Here is a 20,918-nt window from a genome sequence, read left to right as displayed (position 1 = left end):
AAAAGGAATGTACTTGACTATTTATAGAAGATCCTTTAGGAAAAATAGTATTTCTAAAGTGAGGAAAGAACGAGGAAGGCCTAAAGTCGTGTAGGAAAAACGCTTGGGGATTACAACTGCCTGGAAAATAGTATATCAATACATAGGCTAGAACTCTCTGCCTCTTTAATGTAGTTTATTCAGCACCCATTAGTTCTTTTTTGGGCAGCGTTTGCTGTTTTACACCCGTGTTTGTGTGTGTGTCCATCTGACTAAATGTGCCTTGCACGTGTGCTTATTCTTTCTGAAGGGAGCTGGTGGTGGTGTGTGAGCTGCTGGGCCGGCTGGGCCCTATTCCACATCCGAGGGTTCATTATTGTCCCAGTGACCCATCGGATTGATGGATTGGGCTCGAGCCTGCATAGAGCCCAGCTTATGGTTCGGGGGTGATGTCCTGTGGGGTGGCACCTGTGACTTTGGAGGGGGTAGAGAAAGAGAAGCTGCTTTGCTGTTCTGTGGTCACAAACAAGCATTGCAATGCTTTGCCTGCAAAGCAAGGGCCAGTGATGGTCTGCAAGTGGCTTTGCACTGGAGTTAGGGCTCTGCAGCACCGGGGATCCCGTTATCCAGGGGTTTATTCCCTTCCAGGTTGTGGTTCTTGTTACTGTGGGGTTTTTCTCTTACATTTTTTGTTGTAAAGCAGAATTAAACACGCCTTGCTTGAAGTTAACAAAATAGGAACGCTTCTGTTTGCAGTCAGTGACTCTTGAATACGAAGCTGTGCGATTCCTTGTTCCTTCATCTCTCTCCCAGCTCACCCCAACGTGTGGTTCCTGTCCCAGTCTTTCTGTGCTCCTGCCACTGTCAATGTGAAAAGCTTGCTTGCTTTATTTTCTAGAGATGCATTTTGCACACCGGGGCTTCGCCGAAGCTCCGCGATGAGGTTAGTTTGAAGCAGATGAATAAAGCTATGCACATGTTTTGAAAGTTTAATTTGTGTCTCATTACCAGAAGTGACTTATCTGCCCTCTTTTGCATTCCTGTGCTGTCATTGCCTGCGTTCTCTTCACCGCCCTGCAGGGTCTGATGTAAGGTGACAGCTCTTTGCTGACAGCTCTAGCAGAAAACTGGCGCTTCTTGATTCTTCTTAGGAGCCTCTCCCCTCTCCTTGGCTTTCTCTGTCTCTGTATAGCTATATAAATATATATATAGTATTTTTTTATTTTAAAGAGCCTGCTTTAGTGCTTGGATCGGAGGGAGCGGGGTGTCGCTGGCTGTGGTTCAGGTACACTCCTAGTGTCGCATGGACGAGTGCCCCTTTATTCCTCTGGTTGAGAGTGGTACCCGCCGGGTGGGATGGGGACAGGGAGCACACAGCTTTGAGGAGGGGATGGAGACAGAGCTGCTGGAGGCTTCTAATGACAGAATTAACCCTACCATTGTGTATTCCCACTGTGAGGTGAGGGACAGGCTTCCTCACTGTGGTCCCTGGAGCGGAGGGTGAGCTCGCGTTGGTCTCTGAGCTTCATTTGGGGTTTGTTTTCATGAGTTGGGTGCATTGGGGTGCAGGTACCACCTTTGGAAACGTGTTGCTTAGCCAGGATACTGCTTATCCCAGAGCCTTTGCGCAGGAGAATCGGGATTTTGTGCCGGGAGAAGGACCCTGACCGCTTCCTCCTCCCGTTCCCTTCGCCGTGGCAGCGATTTGTACTAACTTGACAGCTTTCTTTCATACCGAACAGGGCTGCTTTTCTATCTACCATCACACACGTGTACTTACACACCTTCAGCCTCGCTCTGGAGGTCCTCAACTTGTTTACTGGGGGGACGGGTGCCCCCTCTGTCCCCCTCCCCTGAGTATTTCAGTGTTAAGGGCGATGCAAAACACAACCGCGCGCTTCGCCTGTCTCCTCCTGCCTCCCCCATCCACGAGTTCTCATTCCCTTCCGTTTCCTTGTGTATTAAATTCACCACGAAGGGGTTGTGCTGAGTTACCTCTGACCCTCAGAGAGGCGCAGCCCCTCTTGGTTGTGTGCGACCACACGAGTCTGTAAAGGTAGTTTGTGTTTCCTTCTCCCTTCCTTGGTTATTCCCGATGAGGTTAATGCACTCTTGTGTGCCCAGCTGGAAACGTGTCGGCGTTTTCCCGGTGGTGAGAGGGTGGCTGGAAGAGTTAGTGGAATTCCTGCTGTAGCTGTGTCTGACGCAGCCTTTTGCGCTGGAATGGGTGATATCACGGACTGTAAGGATGGGTAATGTCCATGAGCTGTAATGGCATGATGTTATCTTTACCAATGATGTCATACTTCACACTAAATGTTTAAAAAAGAAAAAAAAAAAAGGAAAAAAAAAAAAAGGAAAAAAAACCCTGGAATTTTGTTTATTCTGCACCAACAGGTCTTCAAAATTTATCCAAATTTTATTATTTTATCAGGAAAAAGAAACCAGAAAAACCAGAAATTTGTGTAGATCGAATACGTTAAGACAGACAATAAGTGATGTAAATTGTTGAATAAAAGTTTTAAAGTTTGTGGGTGTCGGTGTGAGGTTCTGTTCCGCGCTCTCAGGGAGCATCCCTTGAACCGGGGATACTGTGGCGATGGAGACTCCACTTCTGGTCCGTTAGGGCGGGCAGCACTGGCCATGAAGCCTGTGAGCAGTGCAGGTGGCTCTGTGTAGGCATGGATGGATGCTCAGTGGGACCAGGAGCTCAGTGTCCTTTCCCTTGGCAGGGGAAGGGGAGGGCAGGGAGGAAGAGAAGCTCACACCAAGGGTTTGGCTGCTGTTGTTTGTGTGTGTGAGAGTTGGAGTCTGGTCCCTGCGGCTGGGATGGGGATGTGTGACTGTGGTCCTGACGCACAACAGACACAAGAGGGATGCGGAGCTGTTGGAGCGATTTCAGAGGAGGCCACGGAGTTGCTGTGAGGGCTGGAGCAGCTCTGCTCTGGAGCCAGGCTGAGAGAGCTGGGCTGGGTCAGCCTGGAGAAGAGAAGGCTCCTGAAGGGGAGACCTTAGAGCAGCTCCAGTGCCTAAAGGGGCTGACAAGAAACCTGGAGAGGGGCTTTGGACAAGGGCCTGCAGGGACAGGACAAGGGGAATGGCTTTAACCTGCCAGAGGGGAGACTGAGATGAGCTCTTAGGCAGAAGCTCTTCCCTGTGAGGGTGCTGAGGCGCTGGCCCAGGGTGCCCAGAGAAGCTGTGGCTGCCCCATCCCTGGCAGTGTTCAAGGCCAGGTTGGACACAGGGGCTTGGAGCAAGCTGCTCCAGTGGAAGGGGTCCCTGCCCGTGGCAGGGGTTGGAGCTGGATGAGCTTTAAGGTCCCTTCAACCCAAACCAGTCTGGGGTTCTATGAAGAGCAGACACCCACCAAGCTGGTTTATCTTTCTCTTTCAGTCACATTTATTGGCAGTTGTGGCAGTCGGTACCGTTGGGGAGTGTTGTTCCATAAGCAGTTGCAGTACAAGAAGGGGTGGTTATTTTGGGAGGGGAGTATTAGCACCAAAAGGGAGCTGGTGAGCTTTAGAAACCTTGCAAAGATGTAGTGGGAAGTGGGGAGCTACTGCTGGACACGCCTGATGGATTGGATCTGGGAGGTCTGGGCGTGCGAACCCCACTCCCTCCAGTGCTTGTAGTCTCCTCCGTGGTGGTCGGCCTCCAGGATGTACTGGTAGCCACGGTACCCGGGATACTGGTAGCAAACCCAGCTGGAAGAGAAGTCATCAGGCAGCCATTAAGAGGGATGAGAGGTAAGCAAGGGGGTTATGGGGTGTCCCCCCTCCGGCTGCAGTAGCACAGCGATGGCTGCGGTTTGTCCCTGCTGCTCGTGGTGCTTTGCCCATCACTTACGCGCCACATGAGATCTTCATGGAGCCCACTTCGTTGTTGGCCCAGCCCATGGCCTGCAGCGAGGGGTAGTCATCAGAGATCTCCCACTGGCGGCCGATGAAGTTGTCCTTCTCAAAGATGGTGATCCTGGATTCCTTGTGGTTCTGGGGAAAGAGCAGGGGTGAGTGGGAGGCAGTGCTCCTTCCCTGGCCTGGATGGGGACGCAGGCGCGGCCTGTCCCTCCCTATGGCATTGCTTAGAGGGTTTGATGGGGAGGGAGGTGTTCAGAGCCTGGGCTGTATGGGGTTTTGGAGGGGCAGGCTGGTTTTCCCAATGCCCAGCTGTGTGGAGGTGCTCAGCAGGGTGATGCTGGGCCAGGAGGTGTCAGAGCTGTGCCACAGCTCCCGTCTCGGGTGAGTTGTCCCCCAGCTCCTCGCATACAGACACTCAAAAATCCCCTTCAAAGCTTTAGATTACAGGACAAAAAGAGCAAATCCTGCTGGGCATGGGGAGGGGAAGAGCTGGACCCAACCCAAGGAGCCCCTGGCAGGGCTCTGCCCTTCCTGACCCCGCTCCCTCGGCCTGGTGCTGTTGCCTGGGACACTCGAATGGGATGAGGGACAGGAGGGCTCTGTGGCAGCCGGGGGGGCACTCACAGCGGAGCAGACGGGGCGGAAGGACATGAGGCGCTCGATGTGGTAGGCGTTGCTGCCGCTCCAGGCATCCCAGCGCGGGTACTCTCCCCTCTCCAGGATGAACTGCTGCCCGCAGAACCCGGTGTGCTCGTAACCCACCCAGCTGCGGAGACAGAGCGTGCCAGGGCCTCCTGCGCCAGCAACGGGGTCCTGCCCGCGCCTGGCACCAGGGCACGGCTGTGGGTGCGAGGAGGAGTTGGGGTCTGGCCTCTGCCCACCCGTGGGGAGGAGAGGAAGCGGTGCTGGATGTGGCTGCCCTGCCCCTGACTGCTCTGTGGGGATACGCACAGCTCAGCATCGCGTTAGGATGCCTCAGGACAGCCTTGCTGCCTGTCTCTCTCAAAAAGCCTCATTTCTTGTTTCCCACAAAACACAGCTGGAAAGACCCAAATTCCTGACCCTTTCCCCTTTCTGGCTCCTCCTCTTTGCTGAAAATAGGCAAGGAGAGGTGAGAAGATGATGCCTTCATCCTGCAGGACACGTTTTCCAGCCCTGGTGCTGCCCATACGAGATCCTGCCTGTCCCTGGGGTGGGGACATCCCCTTAATAGAGAATGGGATGGGACAACTGGAGCTGAGCGGAGAGGCAGAGGCTGGGCTGGGGGCTGGAAGGTGATGGCACAGTCTGTGCACACTCCAGCCTCCTGCTTATGGGGTATGAGGGGCACAGTGAGCCCGGGGGGGGCAAGAGCCTCTTGCAACTGATCCAAACTGAGCCCCAATCGCATGTCCCACAGTCGTGCTCCCCTGTGCAAGGTGAACAGCCTGATTAGGAGCACGTCAACTGGAGCAGCGAGCTGATTACAGCACGAGCACGCGCGCCGCTGTAATCCCATTAGCATTACAAACCCTAAATATAGCAGCACAAATCTATCCTGTCTGCTTCCCAGCCCCAGCAGGATGCTCGCCATGGGGACCATCCTTACACACAGCGTCTGGAGCAGCTCAGGACATGGCTTGTCTATGCCAGGGAAGATTCCCGTGCTCAGAGAGAAGCCCAGTTCTGCTCCAGACCCCTGCCAGTGACTGGGGCAGCCCTGTGCAGGTTGTGGGAAGGCTCTGCTCTGGCCATGTGGGGAAAGCAATGGGGTAAAGCAGGGCTGGGCACTGTGGCAGCTGTGGTTGTCCAGGTGCTTTGATGGGGTTACACTGGCAGGATGGGGACTAGGCTGAGCTCAAGAACCTTGCTGAGTACTGATCTTTGCTGCATCCTTGGACAGCATCCCCGAGGGGCACCGGTGAGCTCCAAACCTGGCAGCTCCAAGACTGCAGGAGGGAGTTTTGGATGATGCCATGAGCATCACCACTGTCCTCTGGCCCTCTGGCCCTGCCAGGGCTGCCTGCTCTACCCTGTCAGGTTGGGATTCTCTGTCCATATCCTCCCGTTGCTGCAGTGCTTTGCTCCAGCCCAGGCACCCCTCACCCTGTCAACCCACCCAGGGAAAGCATCCCATTGCCGGGTACTCACGCGCCGCACTCCACCTTTATGGAGCGGATGTTGTCGAAGCCGCACTCCATGATGTTCGGGCAGGCCGAGGTGAACTCCATCCTCTTGCCCTGGAAGTTCTCTTGGTCGTACACAGTGATCTGCAACGCAGACCGAGCTGCGCCGTTGGGAAGCGCCCGGCACCGGCCGCGGGCGGTTCAGCCCCTCTTTGAGAGGGTCGAGCTCCATCTCTGTGCCGGGATGCGGCCCCGCAGCGCCTCGGTGCCGGCCCCGCTCCGCTCTCCTGCTCACCCCAGCGGAGGTCGGCTCCCGGGGCAGCGCCGCGGTCCGGAGGGAGGAGCGGAGCCGCGCTGGCACGGGCGGGTGGCCGGGCTGCGGCTGGCGGTTCTCCCGGCCTCTGCTCCCAGCGCTCTAGGGCAAAGAGGGATAACGGGGGGGAAAGGGCCGGGGGGGCTCCCCCGGGGCTGCGGATGATGCTTTCCTCTCCCCGAAGGCTCCAGCTCCGGTGGGGCGCTTCCCATTGGTACACGCGCTTCTCCATCTCGGCTCCCTCCTCTAACTGTGTGCCTGGAGCTATTGCCAGACCCTCGGGGCTGCTCCCCACCATCTCTGCCGTGTCCCCTGTGCCCTTTGCCTGCCTGCACTGACGGGAGGGCGAATAACAGCGTGTGGCTTTCGGGACTGCTCTAACTCCCTGGCACAGGACCACCGGTAAGAGCAGGGCTAAGAAGAGGCTTATGGAAAACACCCAGGAGGGGTTTGAGCAGGTGGGAGTCGCGTTCCCATAGGCAGAGGATAATGGGGACAGGGGTGCTGTCCCTTCTGTACCTCCTCCCTGCCTCACTGCCCTGCTGCTGGAGGACTGGCTTTTACCCCTCTCCTTGTCCCCCACATGAACACAGTGAAAGGAGAGATAGAAGGGGTGTGAGGACGTACCTTCCATGGGCCCATGGGGACAGGCAGAGGGTTTGTCTGAGCCATCTTTGGTGCTGGAACGGTGTCTGGAAAGGAAGGAAAAGCCGTTGGCACTGCAGTGTGTCCCTGTGCTTCCCTGCTGCCCGCTCTGGGGCTGGGGACAGCTCTGTGCCCGCTGCCTGCAGTGCCTTTTTGAGGGCAGCTGCCCTGTTACTGGGGTCAGTCACAGTGAGACCCTCTTGTTTGGCCACAGGATGGGGCTGGGGACATGGTGGAGGGCTCTGGAAAACTTCTAAAGCATGGTGCTCCCTTCCCATTGTCGCAGTGTCCCTTTCCTTCTCCTAGCCATGGCACCGGCATATTGTCTGGCTCCCCTTTACCCTTCCCATCACTAGGAATAACCCCCCTGAGCTGGAGCAGGGAGCTGTGACGTGGGGCATAGTCTGCCCTGTGCCTGGTGGTCCCCAGCAGACCCCCTGCCCATTCTCCCTGCCCCAGCATCTCGGCAATGCCTCCTTTGGGAGTCACAGTGTGCTCCCATGGACAGCCCTGACTAATGATGGGAGATGCCAACCACTGTGCCATGGGCCGGGTGGGTACCAGGAGCGGGATACCCCATGGTAGAGGGGCTCCCACCCCCTGGATGCCAGAGGGGACGTGTGAGCCTGTCTTTTGCCATGGGAAAGGGCAATGGTCCCTCTGGGTGTCTTTGGGCACCAGGCAGGAGGAAGGTGTCTGCCCGGCAGGGGCGAGGTGGGAGAGGTGCGGATCGGTCCCAGGACTCACCTAGCTCAGGCGGTTACTGCTGCTTCCCCCATGTAATGTTTGCCTACTTCAGCGGCTCAGCTTTTATAGGGTGCTGCTGGCCGGGAGCCGGTGCCAGCATTTGCAGAGCTGTCAGCACAATGCTTGCTCTGGCATTGTCCTGCTGATCCCCGGAGATTTCAGCTGCTCATCCCCATGGGCTGAGCCACATTCTTGGGGAAAAAGAAAAAAATAAAACAAATTGATAATAATAATAAAACCCCCCTAATCAGGGCGGCTGTTTGCACAGATAATCTTGGCACCAATGACTCAACGCTCTAACCGCTCTGGCATTTTCCAGGGGCAATGCACTGCGGTGTCACAGGGCGCTGGCTGGCACGGTGGGGATGGCGGCTTCACGGTGGGACCCGGTGGGTGGTGGGCTTGGTGAGGTGCCTACCAGGCACTGCCATTGCCTTGGTGGGTCTCCACCTCCATGTTGGTGTGGACACCCTCTGCTCACTGTGGCTCTGTGGCGGGTAAGGGGGGCTGTGATGCTGCTTATCCCTGCTGGTGTGGGGTCTCCCATGGCCACACCGAGCCCTGGTGCTGCCCCCCGCTTCCACGCATCCCTGTCCCCATGGCTGAGGATGGAGCCGCCGTGGGCTTGGGAAGCCTCAGGCCTGCGGTAACCATGGCAACGAGGCACCGGTAGGCCCCAGGCCTCATGGTAACCATGACAACCAGGTCCTGGCTGTCCAACACCCTCCTTCTCCCTTTGCTGTGGTGGGGCTCCCCCAGCCAATGGCGGGGTAAGACCTGGGGTGCCATGGCCGGCACAGGCCTCAGGATACCATGGTGGGGCAGACCCCCAGGTACCCCGGCAGGGCAAAGTCCCCAGAGCCCCACGGTGGGCACAGGCCCTGGGGTGCCATGGAGGGTACAAGCCCTAGAGTGCCACGGCAGGCACAGACCCCAGGGTGCACGGCAGTGCAGATCGCAAGGTGCCAATGGTGAACACAGACCTGGGTTGCCACGGTGGTGGGCGCAGTCCCCGGGTGCCATGGCGGTGGGCACAGGCCCGGTCCCTGTCGGGTCACGAGGCGAGCGTGGCGGCGCGGGGCTGCTGCCTCAGCGCATGGCTGCCAGCACAATCACAGCCCGCGTCTGACTGCGCCTTTTGTCTCCCCGCCGGGCAGCGGCACAAAGCAAAGCGCCCCGTCAGCGTCAGCGCTGCCCGCGGCACGGCTGGCACCCGGCCCGGGGGACCCTGCCGGGGCCCTGCTGCAGCGATGGCACCGGCCCAGCGCTGCCCACAGCGGGGACAGTGAGGTACTGGGGTACAGGGCGCTGCCATGGCGGGGGGAAGCCTTGGTGGGGGCCTTTCCTATCGTGATGGAGGGGATGGGGATGGGGTTGGCAGAGGGGGGGATCACTGGGAGGCAGAGCTGTGGGGCTGAGGCTGTGCGCTGACCCCCTGGGCATGCTGGCTGACCAGCAAACGTGGGGCAGGGAAAAGGAGGAGCAGGGCAACCTGTGCTCCAAACGTGGGGCTGGTGGTGGGAATGGTCCTGTAAAGCCACTGGGTACCACCGCAGCGCACCCCGCTATGTGCATCCCGGCTGCCGGCGGATGGAGCTCGTCCCGTCGCTGCCGTCAGACCCTGGGCCATGCCCTGGCCGTGCCTTTGGCCGCCCCGGTGCGCGGAGGCTTTGGCAGGGGCCGCTAGAGGGAGAGCTCGCCCCGAGCAGGCTGCGGCCCCGGCGCATGCGGGTGCTCAGCGCGGTGCTGCCCGGCGCGCCCCTGTGCACCGCGCACGGGCACCCGGCTCCCTGCTAAGGGAAAACTCTGTCTGCGGCTTCCGTCAGTGCCAGGGCAAAGCCTGGAGCTGCCCACAGCCGGGGGCAGGGTATGGGGAACCCCCCTGCACACCCCACATCGGGCATGGCCAGGGATGACCACCCTTGGTGGAGAACAGGACCCCGGTGTATGGCTTAAGCTTCCCAACTGCTCTCCCTGCTCACACCAAGCAGCGCTGGTGGGAAGCAAGGACCAGGAGGGATGGCAGTGAGCGCCTGGGGAGCACGGCTGCGGCGATGCTGGCAGGTCCTCGGGGTGTCCGGAACAACTGGTTTTTCTAGATCCCAGAGACTATAAAAAAGCAGTGACCTATTTAGGAAACCCCGCGGTGCTGAGAAACAGATGATTCCCTCCTAGCCCAGCTTTGGGCCCTCAGTGCTCCGGCCGACCATCTGCCGGGGCACCGGAGCGCTGTCCTGCTTCTCTATAGGATGCTTGGGGCATCACAGAGTACTTGGGCATAGGGTGCCTGTAAAACCCCTCTATACCAAGAAAGAGATGCTCAGGGTGGCTCAGTCCCAGGAGAGAGGCTGGTGATGTTGGATGGGATCTTACAGACACCTTGCTGGGAAGCATGGAGGTGTTTAGCCCTGTGGAAGAGGCAGGCGGGTGGCACCACTGGGTGACTGCTTGCGGCAGGGCTGTGTCATACCAGAGACCCCAACACTCACCAGTTCCAACCGGCATCACCCCGCCAGTGTCTGCCCTGCACGATAAGGAAGCAGGAGCTGCCGCAGGCTGTTACCGGCTGTTCACCTGCCTGTGCTGGGCAGAGGGGCAGTCACACAACGTGTTCCCAAAACCCCCCCTGGCAGCTGAGCCAGGGCTCTGTCCCTGCTTCAGCTCATCGGTTCCCATCCCTGCTCTCCAGACGCTGTGGTTCCCTGCGCTTGGCACCACGTGCCTGGGACAAAGGGAAGTGTGACAAAAGCAGGCGGCTGCGCTCGCTGCCGCCGTCCTCTGCCACTGCAAGAGCTGCATCTCCTCCAGCACCACGTCCCGCAGCACAGGGCCCAGAGCACAGCCCTTCGTATGGCCACCAGCTCGTTCCCACACACGTGCTGCTCTGCTGCTGTGTCCTGGGCATGTGCTATGGGCTTAGTGCTGGAAGGAATGGGGCTTGACACCCAGCAAGTGTGTCCTAAGAGCGGGGTGAACCTGGTGCTACTCCCAGTGCACAGGGGATGACAGGGGCCTGGGAGGGCTCAGCCTCTTGCTAGCGCACAGCCCATCACGGCTGTCCAGCAAGGGAAGGTGGTGAGGCTGTTGCATTTATGGCCTAATAGCAGGAGAGCCAGGACCACACAGCTCAGTCCAGCTCAGCCTCCCATGGGTGGTGGCTGGATTTTGGAGTGCTCTGGATGTCCCAGGGCAGGGCAGGGGCCATGGAGGTGGCAGGGGTGGTGCTGGGGCAGACCCCTGTGCCCATAGCTTACTCTGTCCGTCTGGAGCTTTCCAGCAGAGGTGACGGGCACCCTGAAAAGAGCTTTTGGGAAGAGCTCGTGGATGCCCGTCTCTGGGGTCCCTGTTCCCCAAAGCCCTACCGGGTCACCCATGTCCCATGAAAGGCCTGGAGGTGGCCTGGCTGCTCCCACATGCGATGGCAAGGGAGCTTGTCCCAGCTCAGACACTGCAGGGCTTGTCCTGAAACCCTCTGCCCTAGGACAGCTGGTAGTTGTAGGGTCCACAGGATTTTAGCTGTATCTGAGTGACCCCAGTGTGATGTCCCAGACCTAGACATGAGTGGAAGGACTGTAACAAAGGCTTTGCTGGGTGATGCTCATTGTTAATCATGTGCTGTCTCCCGGCCAAGGCACCATCCTGGTCTGCTCACAGCCCTCCCTGGGGACAAACAATGGGGGGAGAGAAGCATAGGGAGAAGCACCAGCCACAACGTGGCTCTACAGGCGTCCTGCTTTGTATTCCTGACAACGGACACCAGCCACCCTGTGCCGGATCAGGCTCTGCTCCCTATCGGATCCTTCCAAAGAGGGGAACCCCAGGAGCGTGTGCGCGCACTGGCGCGATGCACAGGGCTGTGCTCATCAGTGCGAGCACACGACGTGCTTCCAGCGTTTCCAGCGTGTGTTGTGTTGTGTTGTGTTGCGCTGCAGGGTGAGGACACCCCCGGCCCCGCACCGGGCTGTGGCCACCCGCACGGTGCTACAGCGGTGTGCGGGGGTGCTCAGCGGGGGCCGCTGATGGCGGGTGGGCAGAACGCTCTTTACCGTCCCGACGCGTTCCGTCCCGTCCCGTTCCGTTCCATGCCGTTCCGTGAGGAGCGGCGCGCGCACAGCCGGCAGTGCCCGCCCCGGTGCGGACCCGCCCCGCCCCGCCCCGCGCCGCCGCCGCCGGGGCCCGGCACCGCCGCCACCAGCACCGGGCCCCGCAACGCCGCCGCCACCGGCACCGGTGAGTACCCGCCGCAGCCTCCGCCACCGGCCCCGGTACCGGAACCAGAACCAGAACCAGAGCCGGCCCCGGGGCAGGGGCACGCACCGCACCGCGCCGTGCGGGGCCGGGTCCGTCTGCATCGCACCCCCCCCCCGGAGCGGGCCGGGCCGGGCCGGGCTGTGCTCCCCGGTGCACAACCGGGGTGTGTGCGGGTGCCCGTGCCCGCCCCCCCGGTGCCGCTGCGGGGTGCGTGTGTGCGCATGGCCCGCTGTTGTCTTGCAGCGCCTGTGCTTGTGCATCCGCCGGTGCTCTGCAGCGTGGCTGTACATGTCTGTGTGCGTGTGCAGATGTGTGTGCGTGTCTGTGTGTGTCGGCCCCATTGTGTCACCTTGTGCGTGCCCCCCCGTTGCGCTGCGGGCTGGGTTTGTGTGTACACACACACCCCCTCTCGTTGCACTGCAGCACCTGCGTGTTTACTACTCGTGCAGTGGGTGCTGGAGGTTTGTGTGCTCCGCCGCGGGTAACTGGGGGTGCTGGGGGGGCACAACCCCACAGTGTGGTGTGGGACACAGGCCAGCCTGTCCCCGCAGGGTGCCCTCTGTTAGGTGCCCCCTGTTTGGAGCCCCATGTTTGGTACTCCATGTTGGGTACCTAATGATGGGTGTCCAGTGATGGATGCTTCATGATGGGTGCCCCAGCACCTGCAGTGAAGCTCCTTGGCGCTGACTCTGCTTCCAGGGACAAACCACCAGCCTGGGCCTTTCCTGCACCACTGGGGAATTGCATCCAAAGCCATTATCCCAGCTCACCATTAACCGCATCACCGCTGGGGCCGGTGGCGCCGGCACCTGGGTCCCTTTTAGGAGGCACCCAGGGCGGGTGGGTGTCCTTGCAGCAAGCTGCTGTGCTGAGGGCGGCGGGGGCTCGTGGTGCCTGCGGCTGCCACGGCGCCTGCCTGCATGTTCATTTGCCTGGAGAGGAATATATAGAGCAGCGGGTGAGGGCTGGGACGCGCGGCCAGGAATAGTGTGGTTTCCAGCCGGGCTGTGAGATGCAAATCGTCTGGTCAAGAGCTAAACTTAGGGCAATTACAGAAGAGCGTGGGCCCATGGCGGGTGAGCAAGGGCACACGGGAGCTGTGTTCCTGCACCCTGGGCTGGGCCAGGGACCCCGGCACTGGGGGACCCCCATCCAGCAGCTCCCATCACCCTGTGCCCCATGAGCAATCAGGCGTTTCCGCAGAGCCTGCTCCAGCCCTGGACTTTGCTCGCTGATGTGCCGCGCTCAGCCCGTCACCTCTGTCATGGGCTGGGCTGTGACAGGGTCAGGCTGTAAAGCTGGGGCCAGAAAAGGGCTATGGAGGTGGCACGGGCCCAGTGGTGAGGGGCTGTGACCTGCCTGTCCTCCCCCTGAGCTGGGCACTGAACTGTGTCCCACTTAGCTCCCACCCAGCAGAGCCTGGCAGTGATTGCTGCCCCTTCACCTCTGTTTTGTAAGGACTCTTTGGGCTGGTTTATTGCCCGGCTTTGGGGCGAGGCGGGTGCCTGCATCCCACGCATACACCCTATGTACCCTCCTGGCCTCCACCACCAGCCTAGGGCGATGCTGGCTGGGTCACCTTTGCTGCTGGAAGCCGGTTCCCACAGCAGAACCCACAAGCCCGCTTTGGGGACAGTCTAGCAACACATCCCAGCTGTGACTCCTGTAAATCCAGGGTTGTTTTCCTCCTGCATTGTCCATAAGGGCAGGCAGTGCAGAAGGACTTGGAAACCCCCTAAATTTCCTTGTTCTCTGGAAAAGTTGCGTCCGGCAAGGAGGCGAGGAGCCATGGCGCAGGTCATCCTGTGTGGGAGCTGGGCTGGCCGCTCACATTGCTGTCACCAGCACCCACTCGCTGGCACAGCATTGTCCATGCCCCAGCATGGTGTGTCCAAGGAGGTGACAGCCACCGGGCTCCTGTGCCGGCATCGCAGCAGGGAGCAGGGCAGGAGACTGGGGAACTTGCAGCGCAGGTCCCTGCGCGGGGAGCGTGTCGGACCAGATTGCGTCTGGGGCAGGGAAGGAGTGGCTGGAGTTTCAGTGAACGCCTTCCTCCTGCATGAAACTCCCCAGCAGGGACATGGGGGGCTCATGGCCATGATGGGGGGATAAAGGGAAAGTTTCACCTCCCCCAGGTCCTGCTTGGGTGGCCTAAGAAGGGGTTTGGGGTTTGGGAGCCTGAAGCTGGGTCTCCCTCTTTGGCCCCAGGCCCCTGCAGGGTGACATCCCTATGCCCTGCCAGCCCAGATGTCACGGCAGCGTCCTTGCGTGCGATCCCGGTGCCTCTCCCTCCCCTCTCATGGCTCATCCACGGCACTGCCCTGAACACGCCTGGCGATGGGTAATCCCGGAGCGAGCCCGGGATGAGTCAGGGAAGGCGCCTTGGGTCTGATTCAGGAGCAAGGAGACTCTCAGCTGCCGCCTCCTGCTCGAGGCGTCGGGCTGCACCCATTCGGTATCCCCGGTGTGTGCGTGCCATGGGCGGGAGGCTCCTTGGGGAGCAGGGAGCGCACCACAACAGCATCCCACGTGGGCTGGGGATGCTGGGGTCTTCACCTGGGGGTCCCCCCTGCCCCATTCCTGCCAGCAGTGGCTTTGTGTGGGGTTTATGTGGCCGGGCCACTGCCTGATTAGGGATGCAGATGGCAACGCTTGTTCCCCCTTTTTGTTGAGCATACAAAGGCTGGGAGGGAGCGTGTGTGCAGGGGAGAGAAACCACCGAGGACAAAGGGAGTGCTGGCCGCCTGCCTCCGGCGCCTCGGCTCTAACCAGCACCAGCCCAGCGAGCAGCTCTGCTCCCAAGGGTCCCTCCCCATGGACCATGGAAGGGGTCTCAGCATCCCCTTTCCTGCCATGGGGTGAGCGCAGGGTGCAGCCCTTTCTGCATCCCCCAGGCCACCCCACTCTGGGCATGCCCAGGCAGTGGGGTACTGGTGGCATGGAGGGGAGCAGGGACAGTTGCAGGTTGTTCTCTCCTTGCCGTTGTCCGTGCTGAGGCCCCAGCATCACTGTGCAGGAGGCGGTGGAGGGCCCCCATCACAGCATGGATGTGGGGCTCTTTGCTGGCAGGACGTGCTGTGGGTCGTGGGAAGAAGCTGTGCCATTCCCAGGCTCGGGTCAGCAATCGCCCTGCAGCTGGTGTTTCTGGGAGAGGAGAAAGGAGCTGGCTTGGTTTCCGGTGTCTCGGGGTGCTGCCCAGCCCAGGTCCTGGCCCTGAGAACAGGGAAGGCCTCAGGTAGTGCAGGGAAGGGCAGAACAGACAGAGCCCTGGGGCTGAGTTGTGTGGGCAGAGCCCTGGCAGCCCCTCTGGCCATGGGCTGGATGCTCTGAGCTGGTGAATGCAGCCACCCGGCCATGCTCCCTGCCTGACCTTGTCCCTCTGACTCCTTCCCTCTCTGCCTGGGTTGGATCCTGTATCTGCCGTGGCTTGCAGAGCTCTGCCCTCACCTGCCCTGTGGCTGGGACTCTCCTGGGCACGTGTGCTCCTGCCCCAGCCCGAGGGGCAGCGGGGTTCAGGCAATCCCTGAATCCATGTGGCTTTGCCAAGGGGATGATGGGTTCCCTATGTCCCACTGGGCATGTTCAGGGACAGCAGGGACCATGTGGCCAGGCAGTGGTGGTGATGCAGCACTGATGCTGTGCTGGATCCAAGGTGCAGCTTGGCACAGCATGGCATCCATGCACCCCAGGGTGCCCGCAGAGCCTGCACCGCCAACATGGGCAGCACTGTCCCTCTCCATGGGTTTCCCAAACCTCATCCCCGCACCCAGCAGAGAGCTCTAAAGCAGATGCTTCAAATACAGGGAGTTTTCCTGTTGTCCTTTGTGCTGAGGTTAAGTTCCTGTGCAGCTTCCTGCCCTGTTATATATAGCTGTCAGCCTGTCCCGCGCCACGCTGCCAGCCCACTGCTCCACTGTTTATCCATGTCCTGAGCGCTTGGTGGAGGCTGGGGGGGCACCGGTTGCCCCAGAGACAGATGGATCCCATAGCAGTTCCGTGTGGGGCGAGGCTATGGGTGTCCCCATGGTTTTCCAGGGGAGGGATCTGAGGTGTGTTGCAGGCCGTGGTGTTACCACTGGCTGGTTGCTCCCCCCCTGCACGGGATGCCCGAATGAAAGAGCGACTGTTCCTGGAGGTTGAGGCAGCGTCACGAGATTCTGCGTCGCCGGTGCTAAAATTAGGCACTTATCAGTGTTTGGGAGGAATGTGATTTTACAGGTTCCTGTTTATTACAGCAGTCTTTGCTTAGGGCCGTGTTTCCGGCTCCGTCCCCGGTGGGGACGCTGCCCATGGCTGTCCCCCATGGCTTTGTGGTGGCCAGGGGTGGGACAAGCAGCAGAGAGGCCTCTGTTTCTGCAACAAGGGGCTTTTTGAGCTGGTGGGCAGGATGGTGCCGCAGCCGCAGGGATGGATGGTTTTGCCTGGAGCATCCATGTTGGGGTTAACCTCTGCAAACACCACTGGGATGCCTTCCTCCCCTGCCTGCCCATGCTGCTCCAGCACTGCCCCCAAGCTGCAGGACATGATGGGGGTCTTGTCTGCAGTCAGCCCCAGTGCCAGCATGGGAATAGATGGGGTGCCAGGCTTCTGAGCTTCTTTTGGGGCATCCCTAGGGATGCAGCACCATCACTGTTGCATTCCTAGGGCTTGGTGCCCAGCCAGGGCAAGGACCTGATGACCAGGGCAAACTCAGAGCCCCCCCCAGTGCCCTGAGGACAGTGGGGATGCTGGGACATGGCCCAGGGCTGGGGGTCTCAGTGGGGTGGACTGAGGGGTGGTGGGGTGGGTGCTACCCATGCTGCTGTCTTGATGGCACCCTTGCCTCTCCGTCCTTCTGCAGGCAGGCGGCCGTGCCGTGACCAGCACCCCCAACCCAGCGCTCTGCCACGGGGGTGAGCACGCCCCGAGCTCTCCTCCACCATGTTCAACCTAATGAAGAAGGACAAAGAGAAGGATGGGGCCCGGAAGGAGAAGAAGGAAAAGAAGGAGAAGAAGGAGCGGATGTCGGCGGCTGAGCTCAAGAGCCTGGAGGAGATGAGCATGCGCCGGGGCTTCTTCAACCTCAACCGAGCCTCCAAGCGGGACTCCAAGACCCGCCTGGAGATCTCCAACCCCATACCCATCAAGGTGGCCAGTGGCTCCGACCTGCATCTCACGGACATTGACTCCGACAGCAACCGGGGCAGCGTCATCCTGGACTCGGGCCACTTGAGCACGGCCAGCTCCAGCGACGACCTCAAGGTGGACGATGCCAACTTCAAGGGCTCGGTGCTGCAGCGAGCGGCCAAGTTCGGCTCCTTGGCCAAGCAGAACTCCCAGATGATTGTCAAACGCTTCTCCTTCTCGCAGAAGAGCCGGGATGAGAGCACCTCAGAGACATCCACCCCCTCCGAGCACTCAGCAGCGCCCTCCCCGCAGGTGGAGGTGCGCACGCTGGAGACCCAACTCGCCAAGCAAGGGGTCCCTATGGGACACCCCTGTACCCCTCCTGCTGCACCCCTGCGTGCCAGGGTGCCGGAGCTCGTGGACAAGAGGTTCCCTGCCGAGCTGCGGCTGCCCCCCTTGGTACCCCCACAGCCTCCCACCCCACGGCAGCTGGAGCTGCAGAGGCGCAACACGGGTGATTTCGGGTTCTCCCTGCGCCGCACCACCATGCTGGACCGCGCGCCCGATGGGCAGGTATACCGGCGCGTCGTGCACTTTGCCGAACCCGGAGCCGGCACCAAAGACTTGGCGTTGGGGTTGGTGCCAGGGGACCGGCTGGTGGAAATCAACGGGAGGAACGTGGAGAACAAATCCCGGGATGAGATCGTGGAGATGATCCGGCAGTCCGGGGACACGGTGCAGCTGAAGGTGCAGCCCATCCTGGAGCTGAGCGAGCTGAGCCGCTGCTGGCTGCAGGGTGGCCAGGGGACGCGCCGTGCTGCTTGGGATGTGAGTAACATCATCCCCACCATGGGGACAGTGTCCTGGGGGTCTGCTGGCCACCAGCATCCTCGCACAGGGTATTTGGGTTGGCAGGGACTGTGTGGTGGATGCTGGGGCTGATCCAGCCAGGAGCGATGCAGGAGGTTGTGGCTGGGATGCAGGAATGATCCCCAAGCACAGGGCAACAGAGTGGCTACAGGGGCAGGTTGGCACCAGTTTTGAACTGGCACCAGTGGGTTTTGCCCCCAAAATACTCAGTGTGCTGTTGGGTTTGGTTTTCCTCCTGCCGGAGGGGCTCCATGCGAGCCCAGTTCTGCATCTACTCTGTCCCTAGGGAGCACAGTCCAGCAGGGACAGGAGCTCTGCCATGAAATCCCTATTGCTGCTTTGCAGGAGGGGCACTGCCCCACTGCCCACATTGGCCTCTTCCCGCTGGATCCCTCCCCAGGGACCGGAGCAGGCCGTGTGATGTGCTGGGGGACAGGAGCTGCTGCCGGCGTGTGCAGCCCGTGCTGGTGCTGTATAAATAGAAACTTAATGGCTGAGTGACCCACATCTCTTGTATGAGCTGCCTGGCTCTGCTGACCCTGCAGGACTGACCTCCTGGTGGTGGCAGGGCCAGCAGCAGCGTGACGCTGGTTTTGGGTCTGTTTAGGGTATTTTTAAGCCTTCCTTAGGGAGAGGAGGGTGCCTGTGCCTGCAGAGCAGGTCACCTGCATCGGAGAGAGCTGGGCGGTGTGGTGAAGTGGGGGTGGCCGCGGTGAGGTTGATGGGGCGCCGCAGGGCAGTGCCATCAGGATAACCTTGAACCCATAGCGCTGTGGGGCTGGGGGACGTGTGCGTGTTCGGTTCTGGAGCCAGCAACGTACTTGTGACCCTTGAGAGCGCAGTGCTGGGAACGGGGAAGAGGAGTTTCCAGTGCCCTTGGGGCTGCGGGGGAGAGGCTGCACTGTTCAGCCTTGTGCTGAGTCCTGGGGTGGTCACACAGCACCAGCCATGGGAAAGCAGCCAGAGGGGCTGCAGTAACCATATCAGTGGCATCTTCTATTGCCACCACAGCACAGGCACCTCCTGGTGAGGGATGCAGCGGGGGAGCATGATGTGGCTTTGCCGGTGCTGGGGAGGCACGGCTGCGGTGCAGGGTGCAGGCAGGGGTCCCTCACCCAGTGCAAGGTGCCGGCACACAGGGAGGCCTGGCTCTGCCCCAGGCCCCGCTCAGCTCCCTGGAATGTTTCTGGTCCTAATTTAAATAAAAATGATCCTTTTTGAAACAGGAAATTATAGACATATTTTGGGCTTTTGGGCTCTGGAAGCCCCTCCCTGGCTGGAGCAGGGATGGTGCTGGGCTCCCTGTGCTCCATGGGGGATATAACCCTCTCATCGGGGGCCGTGCTGCGCCATCCTTATCCCTGTGGATCCATGCTGAAGGCAGGCAGGGGCAGCGCCGTGTCTGGGGGCGTTGGTGGTGGGCTCAGCCGGTGTCGTGGTGTTGCTGTGACCAGGAGCAGGGTGAAACCTCCCTCCATGTCCCGGCGCTGCTCCGGGCGTGGGGCAGGCTCAGCTCCACGCTTCTGTTTATTTATTTACCGGCGAAATTCCTCTGGCAGAAGTATTCCAGAAACGCTTCTGACCGCCCCGGCGCTTTGGTGGGACCACAGGCATGCGGCGGCCGCGCCGGCAGAGCCCTCGTGCCGCGCTCACCCCGTGCCGCCGGCACCATGGTTCCTGAAGGGCTATGGGGTGAAGGGCCGCTGTGCCATGGTGCTGGCTCTGTGCTGGGCCCTGTGTCCAACCAGGATGAGATCTGGGGGGGAATGGGAACCGTGCTATTCCCGTTGTGCCAAAGGCACTTTATTTATCTGCACTTCTTCCATCTAAAGTTCTCAGTTTGGCTCTTTTACCCTTATAATGGGGACGGTGCTGCTGGGGTGCCCCACTGTGGGCGTCCCCGCTGGCCATGGGGAGAGGGCTCAGCCGCAGGGATGTCTCTGCTGAAGTTCCTGGAGGAGGAACGATAGGAATTTGCTGGCCAGGCAGAAACGCAGCCACGGAACAGCCCAGTGGGAGCCAGGCTCCTTCCTGGCGCATGGCTCCATGGGGTGCTTGGGACCCCCTGGGAAGGCAGGACCGTGTTGTGTTGCCCGTGGGTTTGGCTCTCCCAGTCAAGCCGGGACCCCCTGCTCCCTCTGGAAGTGTTCTTTAGCTCAGGGCACATCTGTTCCACGCAGGGACCTGCTCAGGCACTGACTGGGATCCCCTCCATCCCATCCCGTGTCCATCGGTCACCGCTGCTCCGTGCCTCCGGCATTCCCGGCTCCCTGCTGCCGGCCTCTTCCCGGCAGTCCCCGCGCAGGGAAGCCCCCAGCCCCTTGCCCCACTGTTTCCAGGGAGACCTCAGCCCTCCAGAGGCAGCTTTGCCACAGAAGTGGCTTTACCAGGGCTGCCACGCTTCCGTCCCTGTGTCCGTGTATCCCCAGCAGCAGCAGCACCGTTCCGGGTGGCTGCTGCGTTCATGGGAAACCAAAGGGAGGAGCAAGCGGTGTCAAGGCTGCACCGCTTGGCACGATGCCGGATGCCCCGCTCCCACACCAGGCACCCCCCTATGGGGTGCAGGATGGTGCAGCGCTGACCCTCACCGTACAGGACCCTCACTGCACCCCACCGCTACGCTCAGCCTGGGGGGTGCCTTTCCCCACTCCCCCCGGGGCGGGCGGTGGGACGGATGCTGGGCAGTTCCCACATCACTTCCTTTGGCCGCGGTGCTGCTGGTGCTGGTGCTGGTGGTGGTGGCGAGGCCCCGCTGCCCGCGTGTCCCCCCCCGTCGCTCCCTGCGTGTGCTGCGCGCGCCGGCGGGGCCCTCACATTCCTCAGGCTATTTTTAGGGTGGCCCTATCAGCCCAGCTGTCCCCGCGCCGGCCCCTCGCACCGGGTTGTGCCGCGCTCGCCTCGGCGGAAACCCCGCTCCCGGCTCACCACGACCCTCGCGGTAAGGTGGGGACCCCCGGCGCGTCCAGCACCGCATGGGGGGAGCACAAAGGGGACGGTCCCCGACTGCACCCATCCATGGGGTGCTTTGGTGGTGCTCACCGTGAC

At 60.8% G+C, this 20,918-nt stretch overlaps 2 protein-coding genes across 4 annotated transcripts in view; one reads left to right on the top strand and one right to left on the bottom strand.

Annotated features, from left to right (window-relative positions):
• Positions 1-3,535: 3,535 nt before the first annotated feature.
• Positions 3,536-8,669, bottom strand: CRYBA1 (crystallin beta A1; the record flags this gene model as incomplete). Its single annotated transcript, XM_080630276.1, has 7 exons — positions 3,536-3,683; positions 3,826-3,968; positions 4,461-4,602; positions 5,967-6,085; positions 6,237-6,356; positions 6,882-6,946; positions 8,630-8,669. The coding sequence occupies 7 exons, from the start codon at positions 8,667-8,669 to the stop codon at positions 3,536-3,538; spliced, it is 777 nt and encodes a 258-aa protein (XP_080486402.1).
• Positions 8,670-11,783: 3,114 nt separating this feature from the next.
• The window catches only part of MYO18A (myosin XVIIIA), a 35,253-nt gene continuing 26,118 nt past the window's right edge, over positions 11,784-20,918 (top strand). For all 3 annotated transcript variants that reach the window (XM_080630356.1, XM_080630355.1, XM_080630354.1), the window contains exons 1-2: positions 11,784-11,876; positions 16,738-17,831. In XM_080630356.1, the coding sequence (XP_080486482.1) occupies positions 16,818-17,831 (1,014 nt within the window). In that variant the 5' untranslated portion in view covers positions 11,784-11,876; positions 16,738-16,817. The remainder of the gene's footprint in view (positions 11,877-16,737; positions 17,832-20,918) is intronic.

Source organism: Psittacula echo (genome assembly GCF_963264785.1).
Source record: "Psittacula echo genome assembly, chromosome: 15".
Classification (NCBI taxonomy): domain Eukaryota; kingdom Metazoa; phylum Chordata; class Aves; order Psittaciformes; family Psittacidae; genus Psittacula; species Psittacula echo.
This window is presented reverse-complemented; position numbering and strand designations above follow the sequence as displayed.